This window comes from Musca domestica, unplaced genomic scaffold (assembly GCF_030504385.1).
Source record: "Musca domestica strain aabys unplaced genomic scaffold, Musca_domestica.polishedcontigs.V.1.1 18, whole genome shotgun sequence".
NCBI lineage: Eukaryota > Metazoa > Arthropoda > Insecta > Diptera > Muscidae > Musca > Musca domestica.
This window is the reverse complement of record NW_026712238.1, coordinates 4,493,106-4,515,985: the sequence shown is the minus strand read 5'-3', so window position 1 is coordinate 4,515,985 and position 22,880 is coordinate 4,493,106. Positions and strand designations below refer to the sequence as shown.

Sequence of the window (22,880 nt, the reverse complement as noted above, 5' to 3'; positions counted from 1 at the left end):
CTTGTATGAGCAATTATCTGTCATAGGATGTAGTACACATTGGGAACTTCAAAATATAAATATGAAACATATCCGGTGAATAAAATGACGCATGTCATTAGAACTTAGACATATATTGACAGTTCTTACATAATAGAAACACATACTGCCAATTAATAGCAAATTCGGCAAAAACAAGTAAAAAAGTATCGGTATCGGCCAATATTCGATTATTTAAAAATATTTTGATTTCTGTTATGATTATTCAAATGTTTAACCCCTTATGCAGTAGGTTCCGAAGGAATGGACCAATATTGGGCATTTCGTATCGGACCTAAACAAATATTGCGACGTGCTATGTTTGGACTGTGTTGTGTTAATGGAAATTTTGGGATGTACCAAGTCTTGAATAGAATCGAATTTCAATTTCGTTTTTATGAGCTACATGGAAATTAAAAAATTTGAGCCTTTGTGGGGGAGGTACCAGAAGTAGTGGACCGATATTACCCATCTCTGAACTCGACCAAAGCTTGACAAAAATATTACGATGTGCCAAGTTGTGCTATGTGCCAAATCGGATACTCCCTTCGAGAGTTATCGTGCGCACCAGCCAAACAGACGGACATCGATAGATCGACTCCAAATGTTCTGAAATTTGGTCCAAAGATACCTAGAACCGTTATTTCGACTAGGCACATTTTGACCTATCAAATGATATATATCCTTTGTAGCCATATGGCTGAGGGTATAAAAACAACAAAAAAACCTTAAATCTGTCGGTACTTTTATATGTAGACCATATCAAAACGTGGACAAATTTTCAATACCAAAGATCCTGCAGACGTAACACACATCTGAGTAAAATTTCCACTGACGGACGGACGGACATCGCTAAATCGACATAGAATTTTATGCCGATCAAAAAAAAAAAAAAAACATATACCTTGTGGAGTCTAAAATTTATATTTCGATGTGTTGCAGACGGAATGACAAATTTAATATACCCTCCATACTATGCTGGAGGGTATAAAATTATTGACAAAAAATCCTCGTTTTGTTTTATTACAGTTGTTATATTTCTTAAACCAATATTTCATGTTGAAAAGGCAGAACTTGCATTCTTTTTTTAAGTTACTTTGCAACTTAACCTCTCAAAACGTCGATATATTTGTCTTTTATTTTTCTTTTGTTACTATTTTTTTTTCTGGAAATATTTAGGAAGCCCCTATTTAATTTCCTTTATAAATTTACGCTAAAACCCACAACTAATTTCGATTCAGTTTATCAGTTAAAGAAAAAGTCATTTATTTATTGTTTTTATTTTCCTTGCCAAATGAATCATTAGCATCAATCATAATAAAATGTTTTGAAATATAACGTATGTATGACTTCGTAGAGATTATGTCCCACACAGGCATTTTCAAGTGCCAGATAATCATGGTAACACAAGAAGTTATCATCCCACCAGATCCGCAACATGCGTACAAACGCAAAGCATACATTGTGTGATTATCAATAGAATTGGCAAAGATGTGTGTAGTCCTACTTTGTTGTAGTGTGACTCATGCACAACACACACACAAGAGCAGACATATTCCCCTCTTCACACAATCAGAAATCTAGTAACTCTTGGTGGCCCCAAAATATTGAAAAGTGTTGTTAAGTACTCTGTGTCGGTGTCCTCCAAAACAAAGAAGGATACGCACACAATAAAACAACTGCGTGCTGGTATGGCGCTAAGGATGTTGATTATACTGCTGATGCCAGTAAGCTGAAATGTTTGGCCAAAAACACACACACACATATATATTTTATATCTCTTGCCGCATAGTATTTGTTTGTGTGTGAGGATGCGTGTGTTTCATTTGATTTTTTTGTATTCATCTGAAATCTTCTTCTTCTCCTTCGTGGAGAGTGTGATGTGCTGAGACATAGCGGCTCCCTTACGCACTCATTTCGCATGGTATAATTGAAATGCCCGTTTTACATATTACTTACTTCTCTTTCCCCCCACTCCACCCATCACTCCTCACTATCGTTGATTTTTATTTTTGCTTTGTTTTTACTTTCATTTCCGGAATCTTTTAAGTTTTGCACTGGAGTAAAATCTTATTTGCCCTTGTACACAATCACATCCCGAATAGTTGAGAGTGTGTGGTGTTCCGCTTAATATATGATTCGCTGCGTGATGCTTTGTTGTTGTTGTTGTTTTTTTGGTCTTGTCAATGGCTAAGCGCCATTGGTACGCGCCATCATGACGCTTTTTGATTATAAATTTAGTTTTATTTGCCAACTCAAGAAAAATGCCATCCAAGATCGGGATTGGTAAGAAGTTAAAAGTAAATTATATGGCTACTTAAAACAAAAAATGCCAAGTTGGTTTCCTAGTATCTTCTCTAGCATGGATTATGAGAGCCCTTGCTGGCATAAGGTGGTGACGGAGATATATATGAATTTTTATATGTTAGCTGAATCATGTCGGAGATAAATGCAAATTTCCTTAAAACTGAAAGGTACGAATGTGAGTGTTTAACACATGGTATAATATAGGCATATTCTTCATGAACATCAGGGGGATTCTGTAAGCGTGTTGTTCATTTATTTTAATGAATATCATAGCTTTATAATCTATCACTAAAAATGAGGGCAAGAATTCGCAATTCAAAGAAATGCTATCAATATGGATCCCATATTGAAAATTTCGATGAAAGCCCAAAGTGACATTAATACACTGTTTGATAAAAATTATTTTTGCAAAATTTCGGAAAAACCACCAGATTTTAGGAGAAAATGCTTTCATACAAATATTTGATTAAAATAATCCTAGTATTGTTTCCAGTCTTATTGCCGAAGACACCATTTATCCAAAAGGGAAGAAATTTAAAAAATGTTAAGCTGCATATTTTGAATAAAGCGGAAGAGTTGAAAACCTGCTTACTTTATTCGGGATATTTTACATTGAAAACTTTCAAAACACTAACCCAGACATAAAGCTTGTCATTTCTGTGGAAATGACTCTGGCTTCCAAACAGAATGCCACAGGCGGAAAAAAATTTTCTCAAATAAATTTTAGATCCTTTTTTATACCATACAACACTATGTATTGGGGTTATTTTAAGTTTGATTGGGCCAAAAATTATATAACACCTCGATATATTGGTCCCCGACCTATCTCGCCGAGCTGAGTCGATTTAGCTATATATGTCCGTCCGACATGTTAATTTGTAATGCAATAACAAATGGCAATTATGGCTCGATCCTCACGAAATTAAAAATGCAGGTGGGGTTAGGTTCAGAATAAAGCCCTATTATTTTGGAGATGATTGCAAATATTTAGGGGTTGAAATGAACCAAAAACAAAAAAATCTTGATTTTGTCTGTTGCTCTACAGGTCGCAATTATATACCAATCAACGCGGAATCTTGCATGGGGTTAGTGTTTAGGGCGGTGCAGAATTCTAACATTTGCCATTGGTCATCGGGCAATATTTAGCGGGTAAAATATAACTTGTATGTAAAAAAATACGAAAATTTCCATTTCCAAATATTTTTATTCCCGCCGAAATCACAAATACACTAATAGGTCGAATATATCGGGTGCATAGCAAAATAGTTAAATCTATGTAAAAGAATTTGATCTTAGTTATTCCGCCTATCGTCTCTTGGCAGAAAAGGACAAAAACTAAGAAAATCGCTTAAAAATATGTCAATAAAAGAGTGAATATTTTTTGTAAATTTTTGTCATATTTGTTATCGCATGCGATTTTTTCAATTTGACTTAAAATTTTGAATTGTACATTTTGTAATTTTTTTAAACTCTATAACACGAAATCTTTCTAAATAGATTTGGACATAAGGGGGCCTCCAACATATTGTAGGGTATCATATGGTCGGCTCTGCACGGCTGTAGTCTCTGCGTACTTTTTTATTGAAAATATGGTAGAAAGTCCAAGATTTGGTATTGCCTCCATATAACTATTTCGACAGATTTAAGGTGTTTTAGGTTGCTTAGTCACAGTTTTACACAGAATTTGTTATAAATGTACACAACTGTTTAATAGATCTCAGTTACATAACTCCAGATATTCGGCATTTTGATGACTTCTTTCACACTTTTCATCGGAGTATTTTCAAATTTGCTATTTGGAGTTTATAATGGAAACTTCTTCCTATGACAGAAAATTGGCTATAGAGATCCATGTTTTCGTATGGGCCAAATATAAAGGTACCACCCTATATCCCGTATTTTGATAATTTTAGGTACATTGTTCAACGGAATTTTCGGTATTTTGTACTATATTTTCTGATTTAGAATTATGAAATTTGATATTTGAAGTTCTCAATTGTTTCCACCTCCTCTGGAAGATAATTGGCTACAAAGGTCCAGGTTCGAGTAGTTCCCATATAGCTGTGCCACCGAATTTTTTTAAAACGCTCTCTCGGATTATCGCAAACCTATGGTGATGCTCTGGTGTTGATTGTTTGCGTAAAATTGCATATTTTATTCGCCATGTCACTGATTCATGTGAATTTAAGCGCTGTGTTATTGTGTGGTGTGGCGTTATTGTTCAGCCTATATTCCAGTTACATTAACACATACACAAATGTGTCGTGGATTTTTAAGGACTGTCCCTATTCAATTGTTTAGCAAAGTAATATATGACAAATGAAAAAGCAGTAAGTTTGACGGCGCCGAATTTCGAACCAAACCCTTAAATCTGTCGGTACAGTTATAAAGGGGGCTTATATAATTCATTTATTAATGTCAAAAGCTTTGCAGACCAAACTTATACCTGAATATAATTTTGTCAACCTACTTCCTTTCGACCGGAAGCTACAATGATTTCCACAGACGGACGAACGTCGCTCAATCGGCATAGAATTTTACGCTAATCAAGAATATGTACAGGGTGAGATGAAAAAGCTGCAACAAACTTCAGACTGCTGTCATTTCCAAGCCACTCCGAGAGCTGTTAAAATTATTCCAGTGGCAGCTCATTATATTGTTTACAGGTGTACAAAAGCATTTTGGTGAGAGTTTTCCAGAAAAAAAGTTATTCGTGATAGAATTCAAGCGTGATAGTGTGATTTCTATATATTTGGCTGGAAAACCATAAGTGGCTATCGTTAGAGCTTTCCAGCATTTAAATGTGAATAAATCTTTTGTGTCTCGTAGTATCGTAAATGGTTCGAATAGTAAGGATGTTACTTGATCGAAACCCGCGTCGCAGTGGTCGAAAAATCGCTCGTGAGCTGAACATATCGCAATATTTCATTCAGCAAATATTGAAAAATCGGCAAAAAATGCAAGAACTTACACCGAAAATCGACTCAGAAGAGCTAAAGAGTTTCTTCGCTTCACCGAAAGTGGTAAACTGCCGAATTTTGTTTTCTCCCATGAGAAAACATTCGTTGTCGTTGTAAACAAACAAAATGGTCGTGTTTACTTGTCAAAGAGGTCAGCTGAAAATGTGCACCTTCGGTTGGCCACCAGAATTCAAGCGCCGGTCATGGTGATGGTGTGGAGCGCTGCTCGTTCTCCACTAGTATTCAACGACCGTGGTATCAGAATAAATACACAGTATTATCGCGAAAATATTCTGTAGGGTGTATTAAAGCCTGGGGCACCCAAACATTTTGGGCGCAGACCTTGGACATTCTAGCAGGACTCAGCACCATCGCACTCAGCACGCGCCACCCAAGAATGGTTACAAAATGAGGTTCATCGCTTCATTTCTAGCGCACAATGGCCTCCAAAATCTCCGGATACAAATCCGTTGGACCATTGTATCTGGAGTAGTTTGGAAAGCAAGGTTGGCACTAAAAAATACCAAAGTGTCGATCCCCTCAAGCAAGCGCTTCGCCGGGAATGGGCCAAAATACCGCCGAGCAACATTCGGGTAGCGTGTGACGGTTTTATTGGCCGTTTGAAGGCCATAATTCGTGCCAAAGGTGAACAATTCCAATAAATTTAAACTTTTCTAAAATTTGATGCTATTTCCGAAATGTTTTGCTTTCATTCAATAAAATTTAAAAAAGGTACAAATTATGGCGTTTAACTTTGTTGCAGTTTTTTATCCCACCCTGTATTTACGTTCATTGGCCGATTGAAGGCCATAATTCGTGCCAAAGGTGACCAATTCCAACAAATTTAAACTTATTCTAAAATTTGATGCTAGTTCCGAAATTTTTGCTTTGTTTCAATAAAATTTAAAAAAGGCAAAAATTATGGCGTTCAACTTTGTTGCAGTTGTTTTCATCTCACCCTGTACTTACGTCCTATAGGGGAGGGCGGAAATGATCTGTTGTACCCTCAACTGTTTTTAATATGACCACAATATTACTCATCAAAATAACTCTTTTGGATCTAGGGTCTGTTTGCATGAAAGTCATTTCAAGCTATATGGAATCGGTCTGGCGGTAGCCATTCAGTCCTCTCTGTCTGTCTAGCTGTCTGTTGCGCACGATAATTATCAAATGGAAGTATCCTATTAAGTGCAAACTTGGTACATCGTAAGATTATTATCAAATTAAGGTCAAGTTCGGAAATGGGAAATGGGGGTACTCTCCTTCTGATACCTACCCCACGAAAGGTCAATATTTTCAAAGAAAATAATTTATATCAAAGAAAGCGAAAGACTCATACGATTTTGTTGAAACCTGACATAACTTAAAATTTGTAGAAGTATCAGGTCAGGGGCAAAAATGAGCAATTTGGACCCAGTCCTTTTAGTACTTCATCCACAAAAGGGTTCCAATTATGAATATGCACAATACTTCTATAAAATGTGAAATAAATTTCCGAATCTCTTCAAATTTCGCACACATCTATACTTCTATCAACACGAGATCTGTTATGAGGACAGGCGGTACCTTCCCCCCAATGGTTCGGCATTTTCAATAACCATGACGCTCATAAAAAGCAAAGTAGGCCATCGATTTTTCCAATTTTTACATCCCCATATTTTTAACACCCATACATATTTTGTGGAAATGGGATATATTATTGTACCTCGCCCAAAAAGGGTAAAAAATTAAAACTGTAATAAAACTTCGTGAAATTCAATAATTTTACAAACCATTATTATATTATGTAAATATATGGTTAATAGGTCCACTACTTGTGGTACTTTTCCCACAAAAGGTCAATATTTAGAACAATTGTAGTAACTCATAAAATTCGAACATATTTCCCAGTTCTCTTCAAAATACGCACCTTTGTATTTGTGCTAACATTCGAATAAGCATAAAATGGGATATTACGACACCATTCCTTTTTCTAGTATTTTGGAAGATTTCATCTGCATTTTAAGCCAAAATTACAGCATTTAAGCGATAAGAAATATATAAATCCTACCACAGAGGATTTCTAATTTAAAACAACCGCCATAAGACCAAAATAATATGATGTTTATACTCTCTACCCTATTTATAGTATGTAGGGTATATTAAGTTCGTCATTCCATCAGCGTAAAATTCTAAGACGATTTTGACTTGCCCATCCGTCCGTCTGTTGTAATCACGCTACAGTCAAAACGAATTAAGATAGGAAGCCAAAATTTTGCACAGATCTGTATTTTGTCTGCAGGCAGATCAAGTTCGAAGATGGGCTATATCGGTCCACGATATCGTATAGCCCCCAATAACAGTACCCCCGATATTCGGTATTTTGAGGATTTTAGCCACATTTTTCAATGGAATTGTCTGAAAATTCACACAAGGAGTACCTTGTGAGTACTTTATCCCTTGACAGAAAATTGTCTATATACGACTACGATATCGTATAGCCCCACATATCGGCACCTTCCGATATTCGGTATTTTTAAGATTTTAACAGAATTTTTAATGGATTTTATTTTTTGAAAATTTCCTAATTCGTCCCAAATGATGAAGGGTATTCAAAGTTCGTCATTAAATTATTTATCGGAATAAGTATATGTCTTCGATCAGCATTCAACTCCATATGGACTTATCCATATCCGTCTATTTGTTCATCTCTTGAAATCGTGGTACATATTTTGTATGATTATATTCCAGCTACGATATTCGGTATAGAAAATAATACATAACGGTCGACGTTTAGTCGTTGACATCGTATAACTGTATCTCTCGATAGGATATGTAGGCCAAATCTCATTGATAAAAATAATAAAAATATGAATTTTTATAAAAATCACTTTAGCCACATTCTTTCCAGGACAGTCCTTACAGCTAAGGCCCAAATGCTTTAAATATCTACATAATTGGCATATATTGTGTTAAACAAAAGGATTTGTAACACATACTTTCGCTCTCCAATGTGCAATTAACAATGATTTATTGTCAAATGATGTAATGTTTTGTTCTGCTGCATCACACATACACACACACTCACATAAAATATCATTGAAAAAAAAGAGAATAAAAAAACAATAAAAATGCAAAATGCCAAAATTGTTTGTGTGTACAGAGGCAGTATTTTTCGAGCCATATTTACTTTTATTTTTTATTTATTTATTTGCTACCACATAATGTGCAGAATTATTTATTTTTTATTATCATTTATTGTTATTATTTTGCACTTCACTCTCACATGGTCTCCTCTGGTCTTTTGTGTCACACAAAAGAGAATCTATGTCAATCCATCTATCTGGGGCTGAGATGTATCAATGGGCTGGCTGCTTGCTGGGTGCTTGGGTGTCTGCTGTATGATTATAAAGTATTATCGAAATTTCAATGGGTTCATAGACATGCAGAGCATATAAACATATATTACATACGTACATAAATCTTTGTCCATTGGCTATATACATACATATTTAGGATAATGCATTGTATCTATTCTCCATGCTGGCATCCGCAGAGTATGGGTCACAAAGACAAAAGATATGCTGAATCTGATATATAATTTGAAATAATCAATAAATTATATATACATACATAGATATGTATAAATAGTTATATTGTATAGCATACATAATTTCCAGTTAGTCCGTGTATGTAATATGTACTTCAAACGTACTTAATTGTTACATTCAAAGGATAGCCGATTTTCAACAACGGCGACAGCAGTTTGTAATTCCATACATAAACCGAACATAAATTCGCTGACTGCACAAGACGAAGTTTGAGAGTGCTACTTGCTAGCTGTGCAGGGGAAGGGAATTGTTAAAATATGCACATATTATACAAATAATATAAATTTTTGTCACTCACATGTATTGTCATATTTACACCCATTCCCTTAGCTGGGGTTAAGTCATATGGGAATATGTTTTTTGTCCCATTAGTATGGGTGGGTTGCATAAAATTATGTTAAGAATTTGAAAAAATTGTAGCATATGCTAAAACCATTAACAACGGTATCCACTTAAGGGATAAGCTAGGGTGAGGCATTGTTGCAAATTGAACGTACGGGTAGAGGAGGAGGAGAAGGTGTTTATGTTGGTTACATTTTATAAATGAAATGAAGTTATTTTATTATAATTAAATTGAAATAGAAGTACTTAAATAAACAAAGGACAGTTTTGGATATATTTTTATTGAATTTCAAATACAATTTTTGGGTAGGACTCTTATTTAAAGGACCACACATTCAGTTAGAAATCCAGTTTATGGTCAGAAAATCGAATGCATTGTCTTTGCTAGGTTTGGAGATATTATACCCTTAGCCATATGGCTACAGGAGTATATATCATTTGAAACTGCATCTGTCTGTCTGGATCGCACGATAAAAGTAGAAACATGTATCTGATTTGGTCCAAACATTGTACATCATTCCAAGCTTAGGTGGAATTAGGAGATGAGCAATATAGGTCCACTCCTTCTGGTAGCTCCCACACAAAATCTAAAAGTGTTTAAAAAACAATTTACCTCATATACAGGGTGAGCTGAAAAAACTGCAACCAAATTCAGACTGCTGTCATTTCTAAGCCACTCGTCCGACAGCTATTAAAATTATTCCACTGACAGCTCATTATATTGTTTACATGCGTATAAGAGCAATTTGATGAGAATTTTCCAAAAAAAAAAGTTCTACGTGATGGAATTCAAGCGTGTTAGTGTGATTTCTTTATATTTGGTTGGAAAACCACAAGTGGCTATCGTTAGAGCACTCCAGAATTTAAAATTGAATAAATCTTTTGTGTATTGTACCATTGCTCGTTACCGTGATACTGGTAGCTTAGCCCGACGTCAAGAAAGTGGACGGAAGAAAACAGCAACATCCGTAGAAATGGTTGGTAAAGTAAAGAAGCGTTTTAATAGAAACCCGAGTCGCAGTGGCCGAAAAATGGTTCGTGAGCTGAACATATCGGAATATTCCATTCGGCAAATATTAAAAAATGAGCTCGGAGTATAGCCATTGAAATTCCAAAAAGTGCAAGAACTTATACCACAACAGAAAGAAAATAGATTCAAAAGAGCTAAACAGTTGCTTCGCTTGGCCGAAAGTGGTGAACTGGCGAATTTGGTTTTCTCCGATGAGAAAACATTCGTTTTCCAGCAGCTTGTAAACAAACAAAATGATCGTGTTTACTTGCCAAAGAGGTCAGCTGAAAATGTGCACCTTCGGTTGGCCACCAGAACTCAAGCGCAGGCTTTCACCATGATGTGGGCCGCCATAACAGCCGATGGTCGCTCTCCGCTCGTATGAATCGACCGTGGCATCTGGAGGCTGTATTAAAGCCTTGGGCTTGGTACATTCCAACAGGACTCAGCACGCGTCACTCAAGAATGATTACAAAGGCAGGATCCTCGCTTCATTTCGAGCGCATAGTGGCCACCAAAATCTCCGGATACCAATCCGTTGGACTATTGTGTCTGGAGTAAATACTATAAAATATCAGAATGTCGATCACCTCAAGCAAGCGCTTCGCCGGGAATGGGCCAAAATACCGCAGACCAACATTCGGGCAGCGTGTGACTGTTTCATTGGCCTTTTGAAGGCCATAATTCGTGCCAAAGGTGACAGATTCAAACAAATCTAAACTTATTCTTAAATTTGATGATATTTTCGAGAACAAGTAAAAAAGCAGATAAGTTCTGCCGGGCCGAACTTTTCCTAACCTCCACCATGAAAGCCGTTAAGTGAAATCCGTTATATGGGGACTATACGAAGACGTAAACCTGCATACAAAAATCTGTGTCATAGGCTGTAGTACCCATTGGGAACTTCAAATATGAAATTTGAAATAAATCCGTTAAATAGAGTCGCTAAAATCATGAAAATACCTAATAACGGAAGGTACCGTCATATTGGGGGCTATACGAAGACGTGGAACTGCTTACGATATTTTTTTTGTCATAAGTTTTAGTACCCAATAAGATACGAAATTTAAAACGATTCCGGTGAATAATGGTGCTGAAATCGTCAAAATACCGACTATACGAAGACGTAGACCTGCATACAAAATTTTTTGTCATAAGCATAGGCTGTACCTATTGCGAATTTCAAATACGAAATTTGAAATAATTTTGGTAAATAGTGTCTCTAAAATCATGAAAATACGGAGTATCGGGAGGTATCGTCATATGGGGGCTATACGAAGACGTGGACCTGCATACAAAAATTTTTGACATAGGCTGCAGTACCCATTACGAACTTCAAATACGAAATTTGAAATAATTCGGGTAAATAATGTCGTTAAAATCATTAAAATACCGAATATCGGGAGGTACCGTTATATAGGCGCTATACGAAAACTTGGACCGACATGGCCCGTTTAAGAACTTAACCTGCCTTCATCTAAACTATGAATGTCTGCAAAATTTTAGCCTTCTACCTCAATTTGTTCGAAAGATAGCGTGATTATAACAGACAGACAGACAGAAGGACATCGCTAGATCGTCTTAGAATTTTACGCTGATCCAGAATATATATACTTTGTAGGGTACATTATGAATATTTCGAGTAGTTACAAACGGATTGACAAAGTTAATATACCTCCATAGAATGGTGGAGGTTATAAAAATGTAAAAATTATGGCGATTGACTTTGTTGGAGTTTTTTTATCGCACCCTGTATTTCAAAATGAGCTTTATCGGCGATTACATTTTAAGACCCTCAAAAATTAATAAATATTGTTTTTATATTTACAATCCATTTATGTTTTTTAGACGACTAAAGAGTTCCTCTAATAGAAGACAGTAAAAATCGCCCTGTTACAATCAAATCAAGGCTTTTTTGTTTAAATATAGAAAATCTTGTATTTTTTATAAAATTTCTTATCAAAACAAAAAACTTAAAAATTCAAATTCTTCTGCCAACCATAAAATAATAATAAAAATGCAACCAACAAATAAAGCGGTTAGCCTACAAATTGAATAAATTGACATTGCCAAAAGCCATTTGATTTATAATAATCCAACTTTTACAGAATCCAAACACTAAAAACCACAGCCACGACAACAACAACAATGATAATAATAATAAAAAATAATAAAATTAAATAAGTAACTACGGCGGAATATTAATTATCCTTTTTTTGATGATGTCTATTTACTTTTTTATTGCAGGTTGGCAGCGGCTCAGGAAGCGGCGCTAGCAGGGCATCAACAGGGCTCCACAAGCGGGGGGCACTCGGGTCGAAGGGGAGCCCATCGCTTAGCTGATAGAATGGGTGGCCCAAAGAAAGAAGAGACACCACCTGGTGGTGGTCCCACATCATTATTTATCCTCACCGAGGATAATCCAATTAGAAAATACACACGTTTCATAATAGAATGGCCGCCCTTCGAGTACACTGTGTTATTGACAATCATTGCCAACTGCGTTGTGTTGGCATTAGAAGAACATTTGCCTGAGTGTGATAAAACAGTATTGGCCCAAAAGCTGGTAAGTACCAAGTGCCAAAAACACACACACACACACACACACAAGCAAAAAAATATCACTTTGCAGGACGAAAAAAGGATACATGGCTTGTTGCAACAGTTAGTGGCCCAGAAGAGCAGGCATAAAATGCCAATGGCCGGCCAGCTGTTGCCATAAATTAATGTTTAATTGATTTTTTTTTTTTTTTTGTTTTTTGGTGGCAAAAATGCTGGCAAACTTGATTTTCATTGAATTAAAACAAAAAAAAAAAAAATGTTTGACCTTCTTTGTTATTTCTTCCCATCTAGGAAAAAACGGAGACCTATTTTTTATGCATTTTCTGTGTAGAAGCATCGCTCAAGATCCTTGCCTTAGGTCTAGTTTTGCATAAACACTCCTACCTCAGGAATATTTGGAACATCATGGATTTCTTTGTAGTAGTGACGGGGTAAGTTTTTCATGTTTCCCCTTTAAAAAAAAAAAAAAACATTTTTTTATTTATTTTTTTTAATCACTTCTGTTTGTTTTTTGGCCAATCTGGCCATTGTGTCTGCAAAAAACGCCAAACCACTTTGTTTCCTTGTTACTAACATCTCTCTTGTTTTGTTAACAACACCTATTTTTTTTTCAAATATTTATTAACACTTTTCTTTTCTAATTTCTGTTCTTGTGAGTGTTTGTGTGATAATCTACAACTCTCCCAATTCTTTGAGTATGCGTTTTTTGAAAAACCGATACTTTTTCTTTTACTTCTTTTTTTTCTTTTAAAGAATCATATTTTCCAACAAACCTCAAACCCCCCTTAACACCATGACTCTTTTGTTGTGTTTTATTCTTTGGTTTTTGTCTTCGAGCCGTTTCTAACGCTTTCTTTCTTCTCTCTTGCTGTCTGTCTTTTGTTTTTATTTTTAATGAATTAACTTTCTTGTGAAATGTTTTATTTTTATTGCATTATGCCATTTTTGTGTTTGATTTCTGTCTCCGTCTTTTTTCAATTTGCGCATTTTGTTTTTTTATTTGTTTGTTTTTTTTTCTTTCTATTTTTTTATAATTTTCACAACTTTATCTCGCCGCGTTGGTTGCGTCCCAAAACAAATGACCGATAATTCGAATGAATGATTTTTGTACACCTTCCCTCCAATAACCTGTGGGTCGGTCCGAAACAAACACACACACCAACCAAACAACCAAACCACCCACCACCCACATTAGAGCCATGACAATCTTTGCCGAGGCCAACATAGATGTCGATCTACGTATGTTAAGATCGTTTCGTGTCTTACGGCCATTGAAACTTGTTTCAAGAATTCCAAGTAAGCTTCAATAAATTTTCTATCAAAACTCAAATCGAATCACTGAGAACTATTAATTATTAATGTGTAGGATGAAATTAGTTCTTTCAAAATCGAAATTACCTTAAAAATCTTAGCCGCCTAAATATTTGATAAAAAAAAATTCTTAAAAATCAATTTTATAATTTTTCTTTACAATACCATTGCGTCTATCGTGTCTAGAAGAAGAGAAATAAAAACCGCTAGGGTACAATTCTTCATCATTAGTTTGATCTTTGATTAATTTTCCTAGCTCTACTCAATGTGTGTGTGACTCATAAACCAACAATTTAATTTCTAAATATACTTTAGTGTTTTAGAAAGCTCGAAAAAAATATTTTATTTAGTGAGTATAAAAAATGTCCTAAATCATTAAAATAAGAAGGTGTGTGTCTCTATAATTTTTTTGTTTTCTATTTTTTTATATCATTTTATGTTTTAAGATCCTAGATATAGTATAAGATGCGTAGACTAGAACTAATAACAATTTGAAACAAATTAATGGGTTTATTATTAAATACAATGCAAATAATAGATTTTTTAAAAGGTACGACAATGGTCATTGCTTTCATTTTTTTACAATAAAAAATAATTATACTAATAATAATAAATTTTTGTGCAAACAATAAAAGAAACGCATATTTTTTAAATGTTCGGATTTTACAATTTGAATTTTATCATCCTTACACTTTTCGTATACAGTGTCTTCGAAAATATTACAAATAACAATAGGGTAATTATTTTGATCGAAAATTTTAAAACTCACTCCTTTACTCCACTCACTTCTTGGTCCTTTTTTATACCCTCCACCATTCTATGGAGGGTATATTAACTTTGTCATTCCGTTTGTAACTCCTCGAAATACACATTTTAGACCCCACAAAGTATATATATTCTTGATCAGCATAAAATTCTATGTCGATTTAGCGATGTCCGTCCGCCTGTGGAAATCACTCTAGCTTCCGAACGAATTGAAGAAGGTAAAATTTTGCTCAAATGTATGTCATGTGTGCAGGACTTTTGGTATTGAAAACGGACCATGTAGGTCACGTTTTGGTATAGCCCCCATATAACGGTACCTCCCGATATTCGGTATTTTGATGATTTTAGCGAATCTATTCAAGGGAATTGTTTCAAGTTTGGTATTTGAAATTCATAGTGGATACTACAGCCTACGACAGAAAATTGTCTGTGCAGATACACGCCAAATTCGTTCCAAGTGGTGGAGGGTTTTCAATGTTCGGTCCGGCCGAACTTACAGCTTTTTTACTTGTTTATTTTAAAATAGGCTTAAGAAACTCCTTTTTAAATGGATTTTAGCAATTCAAAATATTCTATAAGTTTATTTGTCATAAAAATCGAAAATAGATGCCAGAAGATATCAAAGGTCTAAATCTTTTCAGAGCTATAGGAAAATTCAAAAATCCATTGGTCTTTCTATCGTAGACCCTCATAACATCTTCAGTCTATGGGAGACTCGACGAAAGTCTTCTAACAATAGAGGGCCCTCAGAAGGCCTTTTGCGTGTAGAAGAAGATTCTGTCTTTGGAACACCCATATAAGGCCATTCGTCTATAGAGGACTCTCAAATGGCCTTCGGTCTTTTATCTCTAGGCATCCGTCAGAAGTTCTCCTATCTTTGGAATACCCTCGAAGGCATTTTATCTTTAGAGGATACGTTGAATATCGTCCATCCATAGGGTCTACCTAAAGAGGACTTTTAGAAGGATTTTTTTCTGAACTAGGTAATCTAATTACCTTAGCCCACGTAGAACCCCCATAAGTTCTTCAGTTTGTGTATAAGACCTTTAGACGACATTTCGTCAATATAAAACCTCTGGCTACTTAGGTGATACTTGGAAAGACCTGTGGCTGATTAAGACTACATGTAGCTTTTTGAAGTTCTTCTAACTATGCAGGGTGAGATAAAAAAACTGCAACAAAGTCAAACAGCATATTTTTTTTAAAATTTTATTGCATTAAATCAAGAAATGTCGGAAATAGCTTCAAATTTATAGCTTTATGGCCTTCAAACGGCCAATGAAACCGTCACAAGCTGCCCGAATGTTGCTCTGCGGTATTTTGTCCCATTCCCGGCGAAGCGCTTGCTTGAGGTGATCGACACTGTGGATTTTTTTATGGCCAACCTTGTTTTCCAAAGTACTCCAGACACAATAGTCCAACGGATTGGTATTCGGAGATTTTGGTGGTCATTGTGCGCTGAACATGAAGCGAGGAATCTCATTTTTAACCATTCTTTCTAACCATTCTGATGTTGCTGTTTTCTTCCGCCCACTTCCTTGACGTGACTTCCTGAAGTGCTCTAACGACAGCCACTTGTGGTTTCCCAACCAAATAAAAAGAAATCACACTATCACGCTTGAATTTCATCACGAATAACTTTTTTTCTGGAAAAAAACGTTTCAAATTGTTATTAGTACATAAGGAAATATATTTAGTTTTTACTCTAGTTGCGGAAGAGCTATAAACATAGATAGCTGCAGAACTCGGTATTTAGATACTGCTAAAAAAAATATAAAATAAAAATAAATTTTATTAGTTTTCCAATCAAAAAAATTTGCTACTTCTACAGTACCATTACAACAAATATTTTTAAAATAGATTTTGTTTTTTGAGTTCTTCCATACCATACACTAATTAGTGATAACTAATTTTTTATTTTTAAATATAATTTTTTTTAGCCGAAAACATATTTTTGTTTTTAGTTCCAATATACCGAGTGCTTTCAATTTTTACAAAACACATAGAGAAATAATATCACTATTATAATTTGAAATAAAAAAAAAAATACAAAATGCAATTTTAGTTTCATCTGCTTGAGTCTCTATTTACGCGGAATGTGTGGAATTTTATTCTATAATTTCTTGAATCCTTTCTGTTACTGTTTTCTTATGATTTTCTGTTTGATTTGTCGTTTTGCTTTGAATGTAGCTTTTTTATTAAAAAAAAAAACAAAATAATTTTTTGCCATTTGGTTTTCCATTAATATTATTTTTCAAAATTAACAACCAAATAAAAATACTTAAATTATTATTTTCATTAATTTTGATTGAACATAGTTTTAGATGCTAGAAACATATAGTAATATTTATCATAAATAATTATATACATATATCTACAACATATATTTTTCTTTTTTTTTAATTTCTCTTTTCATTTCAAAAAATATTCAAAAAATTATTCGTATTGACCAATTGTTGAATTGCTATTGCTAAAAAACAAAACAATGTTGCAAAACCATCATAACAAACTGAAAATCTGAAAACCAATCCAATCCGCTTCATAAATGAGCAGATTCATGACACAATTCCCACAATTAGGGCCCGAAGTAGATCTAAGAACTCTTAGGGCCATACGTGTGCTAAGGCCCTTAAAATTAGTCTCTGGAATTCCTAGTGAGTAGTTAATTAATCATTAGTATAAAACAAAATATATATTTTTAATAATTAATAAAAAATTAGCAAAAAAAATAATATTTTTAAGTTGTAGCAATTTTTTATTTCGATAAAATAAATATTATTTTTTAAATTAATGTTTTAATTTAATTGTTATTAGTGAAAAAGTGTCTAGAAAAAAACATAAAGTAGCCTTAGTTACAATAATTGTTTAAACAAAATGAATTTTACTGTCAAGATCATATACTAATATATTTTTCTCTCTTCCCCCTTAATATCTGTGTCTCTCTCTCTTTCTCTCTTGAAACAATTTTTCAATATTTCCAGGTTTACAAGTAGTTTTAAAGTCCATTATAAAAGCAATGGCACCGTTGCTGCAAATCGGTCTCTTGGTGTTGTTTGCGATCGTTATATTTGCCATCATTGGACTCGAGTTCTATTCGGGTGCTTTACATAAGACTTGTTATAGTTTAGAAGATCCAAGTATTTATCGTCCAACAACTACAACAACAATAAATATTAACCACACATTTAGAATAAAAATAACAAACAAGGCAAAAGGATTCAATCCCCTTTTGCCATGTTTCTAAACTAAAAAAAAAAAAACAACAAAATCATACACTTCCGGTGTGATCCAAAAACCAAATCATAAAATATCTCACAAGTGTTCATTTCTTTTTTCCAGATAAGCCTGTAAAAGAAGGTGAATCAGAAACACCGTGTAATACGGATAACGCCACAGATAAATCAGGTGGTTCATATGTATGTAATTATACGACGAGTATGTGTTTGGAAAAATGGGATGGACCAAATTCTGGCATAACTAGTTTTGACAATATCGGTTTTGCCATGTTGACTGTATTCCAATGTATCACTATGGAAGGCTGGACAGCAATACTGTATTGGGTAAATGACATTTAAAATTCAATTTCCAAAATCAAAACCAAAAATACAAAAAAAAAAAAAAAAGAAAAACCAAAAGAGTTCCCAAGTATTTCTCTATTTCTCTCTTTCCAATACTCTAATGTAACTCGCTATCTTTGTAACTTCTTCAATGTAATATAAGCTAGAAAGAAAATCCCATTTTTATACCTGAATATTTTTATAAGTATATGAAAACCAAAACTTCGTGCTAATACTGAAAAGCTTTTCTTAATCATTTTCCTAAAATAATAAGGTTGATGCATACAAAAGCTTCTATGGCTTTCCTGTTCCTAATTTCGAACATTTCCTTGTGCTTAAGCTTAGGCTAAGGAAAAAATGTTTTCAAGGCAGCCTTAAAAGCTGAAGAGTATTTGGTAGTTTGCTAGAAATATTTTATTATTTAAGTTTATAATTTTAAAATGTTTTTTTTTATAAAAGACTTTGGAAAGTCCTTTTTTGTAGAGACCACCAAGTGATTACCTTCAGATTGATAATCTTCCGAATTTTTTCTTCAGGGTGTCTTTTATCTTCTATCTATCTTCCATCCGACATTTTAGAAGCATACTATCCCGAAAATACATTTGAAAAGTCATTTTATGCTAAAATGAGCGTTTACAATTCTTCGCCCTGAAGAAGACTTTTAAAGTCCCGTTTTAGAAGGCCTTCTTTCGGGGTAAAACATTGAAAAGTTATGCAGAACTCTTAAAAACTCTTGTGAGTTTTACTCTTTACACGAGCATACCCCATTTTTCGATGTCGCCCGAATAAGAAAAAGAATGAATCTACGATTTCGAGCGAATTTAGATCCCACTCAATTTTTTTTCAATGGAGTGAAGAGTGAGATTACTCTTCGAGGAGAGTTTCGCTCCCAAAACCCAGCAAATCTATGATCCGATTCTCTCAGAAGAAGGCATTTGAGGGGTCTTCTTTCCGACGTAGAACTTTAAGGAGTCTTCTATAAACAGAAGACTTTTATTAGGTGTTTTATCCGATAAAGACCCTTGTAAAGTCTTCTATCCAATGAAGATGTTGAAGAGGTCGAAAAGTCCATTGCGGTGCCTTCTTTTCTGAAAAGTTTTCCATTCAAAATAGAGCTTCAAAGGTTCTCCATACAATGATGGACTTAAGGCAGTTTATTTTTTATCACAAGAAGACTTCTACGGTTTTTTTTCTACTCTCTCTCCCTTCTACCGACGGAGATCTCGAAAAGGGGTTCTTTCCATAGAAGATCAGAGCGATGTCTTCTTCTCCGAGATGTACCCAATCAGAAAAAGACATTTGAAAGGCCTTTTATTCAAAGAAGGTCTGAAAGTCCTATCATCTGAAAAGGAACTTTGAGAACCGCGAAGACTTTTGTCCAAACTGAAGAAGGTTTTCTATCGATGATTTACGATTTTTCTAGTTGGTTAAGACTTTATACTTTCAATACATAGAAAACTTTCAAGAGGCCTTTAATCGGAGAAGGACATTTTTCCAAGATCTTATATCCGAAGAAGACCTTTACTAGATCTTCCAAATAGGTATTTTCTATGGGAGAAAGGCCTTTAAGGGTATTTTGCCGAAGAGCTCTTCTATGCCTATGCTGAGAAGTAATTCTCACGGCACCTATACCCAGAAGATCTATAAGAGGAAGATTTTAAAGATATTTTCCGACATCTAATATCCGTAAAAGGCCTTTATGAGATCTTCCATCGGATACAAATTCTTTAAGTATTTCCTATGGGAAGAAGGCATTTAAAGGGTCTTAAAAAATTTTTTAGAACTTCTATACCCAGAAGAACTGTAAAATTTAATCATATAGAGTAAAGCTCTTCTTTACGAGATAATCATCGGAATTCGGAGAAGAATTACACAAGAAGACTTTTACTATTTTTTTCCAGGCCTCCCATTGAAAAGCTTGACGAGGTTTTTTTCTTTATGAGGTAAAGAAGTATTTTATGTCATATTTCATCCGTAAAAGCTCTCAAGGAAGTATTTTATCCGAATAGAATTTCAATAGTTTTTCAACGCGTAGACTTCTCTATGTGAAATTCCTTGAAACCCCTATGATAGGTCTTAAGCCATGTTTAAAAGCCATGTATTTAAAAGCCATGTTTTTAATTTTCGTATTTGTTTCTTTTTTTTTCTTTTGTCCTTCCAAAACTTGGAACAAAATCTTTATTTGTTATATCTATTATAAATTTATTTCGATTTCTTGCAATTACGCCAACTACTTTTCAGTATCGCTGCCAAACACTATCTCAAATATGCAATAACTAAATATAAAGGGAAAATAATTTATAAATCTGTAAAGAAATCTAGGCCTCTTTCGTCTACTAAGATTTCTCTTTCAACAAATTCATTGTTAATATTGTGGTAAAATCGACAACAACAACAAAGAAAGCTCAATTCAAACTTAATCGATTTTTTTTCCTTTCCATACTAACTGAGAATATTTTTGTACGTATGATCTGATTAACGCCTGTTTAACTTGTGTGCAAATTATTTTTATAAATACCCGGATCATTAGGTACATATGTCGGTATGTTCATATCTTAATCTTCGTAAGCTGAGTTGGGTTTAAAAAATATTTAAAGAAGAGTCCATACGAGTAATGTATTTAAGTCCCAATGAGTGTGTAATAATTTACCTAATACAGAATTGCCTATCGTATATCGGTAGCGCTCTATATATATTTTTAACGTAAAAAATAATTTTAATTATATAAAATACTTCACTTAATTTAATTTTGCTATAAGTGAATGATGTCTCGAAGTTCTCTCTGATGCATTTTCTAGGGCATAAAATGAATTTTGTTCAAAATTTTTGCAAATGGTAATGCAATGTGATAGTTATTGGATTTAATTGGTAAAATAATTTGGATTTTTCTGATTTAATTCCCTTCCGAGCTGATTTGTTGACGAGAAGAGAGCAGGGGGAGGAAACTTGATGGGTTTCGTAAATCTCAAAAAAGTATTAATTTTTTATGTATTCAAAATTTGTATGTAACATTGACATGTTTTGTTTGAAATTTGTAATTCCAGGGAACCGAAAAATAGAAAATATGACTTTTTTTGTAAAACGACCGCATATGGATTTCGAACAGAAAGATATGAGGTTTACAGTTTTAATTTCGCTGAAACAAATGTCAAAATATCTACAAAGGCATTAATCTGATGGTATGAAGTTGAAGGGGCCATCAGAGCTAGTGTTTATTTTCGAGAACGGTTTACCTTCTGTGAACAGGATACCAAGATAAAGTGGGTCGATTTGTTCAGATATGGCGTCCAACCTAAGTAAGATACACATGTTACAACAGAATTACGCAGAAATGCTATACTGTGACGCCCAACTGTTAAAAAAACGAATTTTCCCATGCGAAATGTACAAAAATGTAAAAATAGTATCGAACTCGAATTGGGAACGGGCCCAATTCCCCTTCGGGGTAGATTCATTAATGTTGTAACGACAGGTTTTCGCCTTTAGGCTGGAGTAACTTGTCAGGATTCAAAAGTTCGAACTGAAAATTTTCCGTTTGAAACAGAAAGTGAAAGACATCGTAAATGTAAGCTATTCTAGCTGGGTTTACAAAGGTTCCTCCACTCGAGATCTGGATAGGCACTTGTGTCACGGGACAACGAGATACTGCAGTTCTCAGGATTCAAAATGATTCATTCATCACTACCATACGGATTTATATGTGAGAGACCTTGAGTCCTAATTCGTACTCAAACCATAACTATGAGGATATGAGCGTTTACAGATGCAAGAATCCTTAACAAGTACTCAAGCATTTCAGCAAGGATATGCAAAGCAACAGCTGTCAGAACCCTTAATAATTACTCGAGTAATTCCACCAAAATATATTTAAGATTACAGCTGTAAGAGACCTTTATAAGTGCTCAGGAAGATCTAAAGGATATAGGAGACCTTAACTAGTACTCGAACCAGACTTAAACGGATATGCGAAGTAACGGCTTCGAGAGACCTCAATAAAAACTGCAGCAATGTCTACAAGAATAGCAAGAGACCTTAAAACGTACTAAAGCAGTTCTACAGGGTATGAAAGAGATCATAAAAGTACTTAAGCAAATTCTTACAAGAATAAGAGGAGACATTTATAAGAATTGAAGCCAGAACTACAAGGATATAAGAAGCCACGTCTGTCGAAATCATAATAACTACTCAGGCAGTATCTACAAGAATATGCAGTGGTATGGCTGCAAAAGACCTTAATAAGAACTTAAGCAATTCTATAGGATATGCAAAGCTAAGGATGGAAGTACTCAAACAGGATCTACAAGGATAGGAAGAGACCTCAATAAATACTCAGGCAGGATATGCTAGGCTAGGCCTGCCAGAGGCTTTAATAAGTGCTCAGACAGGATCTTGCTAAAATACGTCTGCGGGAGATCTTAATATGTATTTTGGCAGGATCTACAAGGATACGCTGGAGTTT

The 22,880-nt window shown here is 34.5% G+C and overlaps 1 protein-coding gene across 1 annotated transcript in view; it reads left to right on the top strand.

Moving 5' to 3' along the window:
• Nucleotides 1-22,880, top strand: part of LOC101889994 (voltage-dependent calcium channel type A subunit alpha-1) — a 206,278-nt gene that overhangs the window by 26,220 nt on the left and 157,178 nt on the right. Inside the window, exons 2-6 of the mRNA XM_059120872.1 lie at nt 12,474-12,792; nt 13,080-13,219; nt 17,418-17,518; nt 17,846-18,001; nt 18,204-18,424. Coding sequence (XP_058976855.1) covers nt 12,574-12,792; nt 13,080-13,219; nt 17,418-17,518; nt 17,846-18,001; nt 18,204-18,424 — 837 coding nt within the window. The 5' untranslated portion in view covers nt 12,474-12,573. The remainder of the gene's footprint in view (nt 1-12,473; nt 12,793-13,079; nt 13,220-17,417; nt 17,519-17,845; nt 18,002-18,203; nt 18,425-22,880) is intronic.